The sequence below is a fragment of the Cryptomeria japonica genome, chromosome 5, assembly GCF_030272615.1.
Source record: "Cryptomeria japonica chromosome 5, Sugi_1.0, whole genome shotgun sequence".
Lineage (NCBI taxonomy): Eukaryota > Viridiplantae > Streptophyta > Pinopsida > Cupressales > Cupressaceae > Cryptomeria > Cryptomeria japonica.
In genome coordinates, this window is record NC_081409.1 from 758,188,650 (window position 1) to 758,193,382 (window position 4,733).

General features: G+C 29.2%; 1 protein-coding gene across 1 annotated transcript; it reads left to right on the top strand.

Moving 5' to 3' along the window:
* The first annotated feature begins 2,860 nt into the window (after positions 1-2,860).
* LOC131036550 (TPD1 protein homolog 1) lies at positions 2,861-4,215 on the top strand. The gene is made up of 3 exons (XM_057968443.1): positions 2,861-3,036; positions 3,558-3,590; positions 3,811-4,215. Exons 1-3 carry the CDS (start codon positions 2,964-2,966, stop codon positions 4,110-4,112), a joined length of 408 nt encoding a protein of 135 aa, XP_057824426.1. The 5' UTR covers positions 2,861-2,963; the 3' UTR covers positions 4,113-4,215.
* Positions 4,216-4,733: the final 518 nt, after the last annotated feature.

A 4,733-nucleotide genomic window follows, 5' to 3' on the forward strand; every position in this document is an offset into this window, starting at 1 on the left:
TCTTAAAAATATGATTCTTAATATACATATCATTTTCAACTTGAAAACCTGTGAAATTAAAGAAAAAACACTTTTCATATGTACAATAGTTTTGGATCTTAGTATTTTGCAATGAGCTTAACATAAAACTGAAATATGTGTTTAGCATTGCTTTTTGTTTGGAAGACATTCACCAAATTCCTCATTTTCTATCGATGTCACTACAAAGCAAAAACACTATAAGATAGTTGTTTCTTGGATATATGCTATAGGTATGGTGTTGAATGACATGCCATAATTTGTGGTTTTTTTAATTTTATTTTAAAGGAGCTTCTTCTAATAAATGGTTCAAATGCTTGTATTAGTCAAATCAAATGTGTAGCCCTAATAATCACCTCTTCGAAGAATGGAAATATTTTTGAAGCTCTACATTTTATTAAATTCATTTTAGGGTTAGATAAGTTGAAAATATTGTTTTAAAGGGTGAAAGTGACTACATTTTGTATTTTAATATTTATTTCTTTATCATAATTCTTACATACACGTGGCTCTTTTTCTCCATGTAACTTTTCATTTATTTCTATTATCAATTTCAATTGAATATTATATTTAGGTTAATTGTGATTATATATATACACATATTTAATTAGTCTAAATATAAGTCAAAACAAGTTATACTATGCACATTAAAAAAAAATATTTACATATATTTAAAAAACAAATTATAAAATAACTATGGAGTATTTTAATGAATATTGTAAAAGTAATATTAATTAATTCTATAGTAATTTCAAAAAATAATTTTTAAGTTAATAAAAGAATTACAAAATATTTTTTAATGCAATAAACAACCCTTTAAGTTAGAAAATCTCAAGATTGATATCAATATGTTTTAGATGAATGCATTCAAGATATTATATAAACCTATACCTATGTATATACAAACCTCTATATTTAGTCATATATAAGTTGAATAGATGCTTGTGTCAGTAATAATATAATGTGATGATTAAATTGGGGTGTAATTTGTGTTATCAAGTTTCAAATGTGTATTGAGGTGTTATAGTGATGATTAAATTGGGGTGTTATTTGTGCCATCAAGTTTCAAATGTGTATTGAGGTGTTATACTGAATGTTCATGATAGGGATGAGGTCTAGTCAAAAGCATTTTTGTAAAGATCAATTGTAGGTATATTCATCCATCAAATTTAATTTATTTAAATTTTTAAATCAATTTAATATTTTATTGTTTGAATCTTAATTCTAATTGATTGAACAATAAAATTATCATTAATTACAATAGTGAAATTATTATAAGAATACTATATTTAAATATTGAACAATACAATGATAAAACTAATTAATACTTTTACACTTCATTTATACAAAAATATTAAAAAAAAAAAAATATTGCCAAATTACACACTTTTTTTGAACTATTGAATCATGTGGGCCCCATAGAATTCTCGAGAAAGAAAGGCAACCATCTTCATGCACAACATAGGGAATATACAATATATATTAGCATTTAATGTGTATCTTCTTTTTCTCTTCTTTTTTTTTATGGAGAGTAGCTTTAGGTTCCTTCACTTAAGAGTGAAGGGACATATAGGTTGAATAGGTGCTTGTGTTGGTAATGACATAGTGTGATGATTAAATTGTAGTATTGTAATTTGTGTCACCAAGGTTCAAATGTGTATTGAGGTGTTATTGTGAGTGTCCATGATTGAGATGAGGTCTAATCAATAACTTTTTTCTAAGTATATTCATCCATTCAAATTTAAACGTTACAAATTAGTTTATTTATTTTTTAAAGTAAATTTTATATTTTATTGTTTGAATCTTAATTCTAATTGATTGATCAATGGAAATGGTAAAATTATCCTTGATTACAATAATGAACTCATTATTATAAAAACATTATATTTAAATTTTGAACAATGTAATGATGAAACAATTAATACTTTTACACCTCATTTATACCAAAAATAAATAAATATTTTTTTTTATTGCCAAAATTTACACTTCTTTGAACTATTGAATAATGGGCTCCATTGAATTAATAAGAAGGAAACGAGACCATCTTCAACGAAACCATCTTCACGCACAACATAGGAAATATACAATATATACTAGTATTTAATGCATATCTTTTTTCTTTTTATTTTTAATGCATATCTTTTTTCTTTTTATTTTATATGAAGAGCAGCTGTATGTTGCATAAGAAGGAAACGAGACCATCTTCACGTACAACATAGGAAATATACAATATATACTAGTATTTAATGCATATCTTTTTTCTTTTTATTTTATATGAAGAGCAGCTGTATGGTGCATAAGAAGGAAACAAGACCATCTTCAGGTGCAACATAGGAAATATACAATATATACTAGTATTTAATGAGTATCTTTTTTCTTTTTATTCTATATGAAGAGCAGATGTATGGTGCATAAGAAGGAAACGAACCATCTTCACGCGCAACATAGGAAATATACAATATATACTAGTATTTAATGCATATCTTTTTTCTTTTTATTTTATATGAAAAACAGCTGTATGGTGCATAAGAAGGAAACGAGACCATCTTCACGCGCAACATAGGAAATATACAATATATACTAGTATTTAATGCGTATCTTTTTTTTTTTTTAAATATAAAGAGCAGTTGTATGATGCACCTCTCCAATTAAGAGTCAAGGATCCAAAGAGTCAAAGATCCAGAAGAATCCATTTTGCCAAATTCACCTGTGACAGATATACAATATACAATACATACTAACATTTAATACTAACATTTAATGCATATCTTTTGTTTAAGGTGCCACTCATTAACTACAAGCCTCTAGTCGGTGGCCTTCTCTCTATTTATTTGTGCTCGTTGCTCTTATCTTACACAGCTTGTGCAGTTTTTTTCGTGTTTGTGTTGTGCAGAGAGAGAAATCTTGCTTGGGGAAGTGTTTTTTTGTGTTTGTGTTGTTTAACAATGGCTCGAAAGGAATTCTCAGGAAGCTCTATTTGCCTCCTCCTCCTCACTTTTTATATCTCCTTCTCCTTAGGTTAGTTCATCTTCGCCTCCTCAGATTACTATACAATATTTTGTTGTTCAAGAAGCAAAGATATTCATACCATCTATTCACAAGATGCTTACTTTTCCTTTTAAGTATTCTTGCTTGGGTATGCAGAATTCTCAATCCGCAAGGCTTTGGGATTTTTCTTTGGTCTATATAAATAGAGATATATGAGGGTTTAATGTCGTTTGGGATTTCTCTTTGGTATATATAAATAGAGATATTTTAGGGTTTAATGTTGTTCAAACTATGTTTCAACAGCTACCCAATACCAGACCGGGTTGGGTAAGTGAAAGCAGCAATGTAAAAGTATATGAATCATGGTGTTGGGCAAGACTGAGGAATCGGGGATTAAACAGACATGTTTTAGTCTCTCATGGATATAGTAAATTTATATTGGAAAAAAGAATATAGAAACAATACTAAAGAAATTAGGGTTTTTCTTTTCTTAGGGCATTGAGTTCATTGTTTGAGTTTCTATTGCTCACAAATACCTTGTGTATGTGCAGGAGATGACAATGAACCCGGACTAGCTGACTCATGTATGCTCTTCTTTTTCATGCCAGCATTAAATAGAAACCTCATAGAGTTTTTAATAGCAGTCGATTAATTTCTCAGGCTAGTAAGAATACCAGGTTATCAAGTAATACACTGTAAAACAATAAATCCAAAATGTAGTTTAAGACCAATCAAAAGTTTTTCTTGATTTAAAAGAATGGATTGCATTAATGGGTGTATGTTTTTCTGAAACAAAATTTGCAGGTATGTGTGGTAACGATGACATATACATTGTACAGGGTCAAGAGTATAATCCAGGGATTCCGACATTCACTGTGACAATAATCAACACATGCTTATCTACATGCAAGCCACGAAACATTCATATGTATTGTGGGTGGTTTGCATCGTGGGATTGGGTGGATCCTAAGGATTTCAGACGCATTTCTTATGATGACTGCCTTGTCAATTATGGAAGACCTATGGCGCCATTCGATTCCATTTATTTTACATACTCCAATACATATATGTACCCTTTGAGTGTTAAATCTGTTGAGTTTGTTTAGTCTTATTGCCTCCATGTTTAATGCTTCCTGTGGTTGGCAATGGAGATTTTGCTTTGTCTTACTCGTTCAGAAATAAGATATAAATAAAGTTCTCTTCAAGTTTTATGGAGCCCTTATATTCATTGTTAGATAATTTTGTAGGCGATCGTTTTACATCAAAATTTAGACAAGGTGTAGAAAGTATTATCTTTTAGAAGGAATGTGTTGTCTTTTGCAAAGGAGACGCTATGAAAAGGATTGAACACTTTTAATAATTAACAAGAGGGTCATTTGGTATTATAAACTGTGTTATTGGTTTCTTTGAAAAATCATAGTGGTAGCTTGTACGATCAACGGTTCAACGGTTCAAAATCATAGTCGTAGTTTGTACGATCAATGGTTCAGCAGAAATTAATTTGTTTCCGAAGGACAACTGGAATGGAGATGTCCAACTGTTATAGCATGTTAGACAGTAGATTCATATAATACAATATAAGTTTCGTGAGTTATTAAAATGTTGTGGCTTTTCTTAAATTTTAATGTAGTGAAAGTGCAACAATGGTAAATGCAACATTTAATAGTGCACTCAACAAAACAAATTGTAAATGAATGGAGCAAAATAAATATTTAAAGTATAAAAAA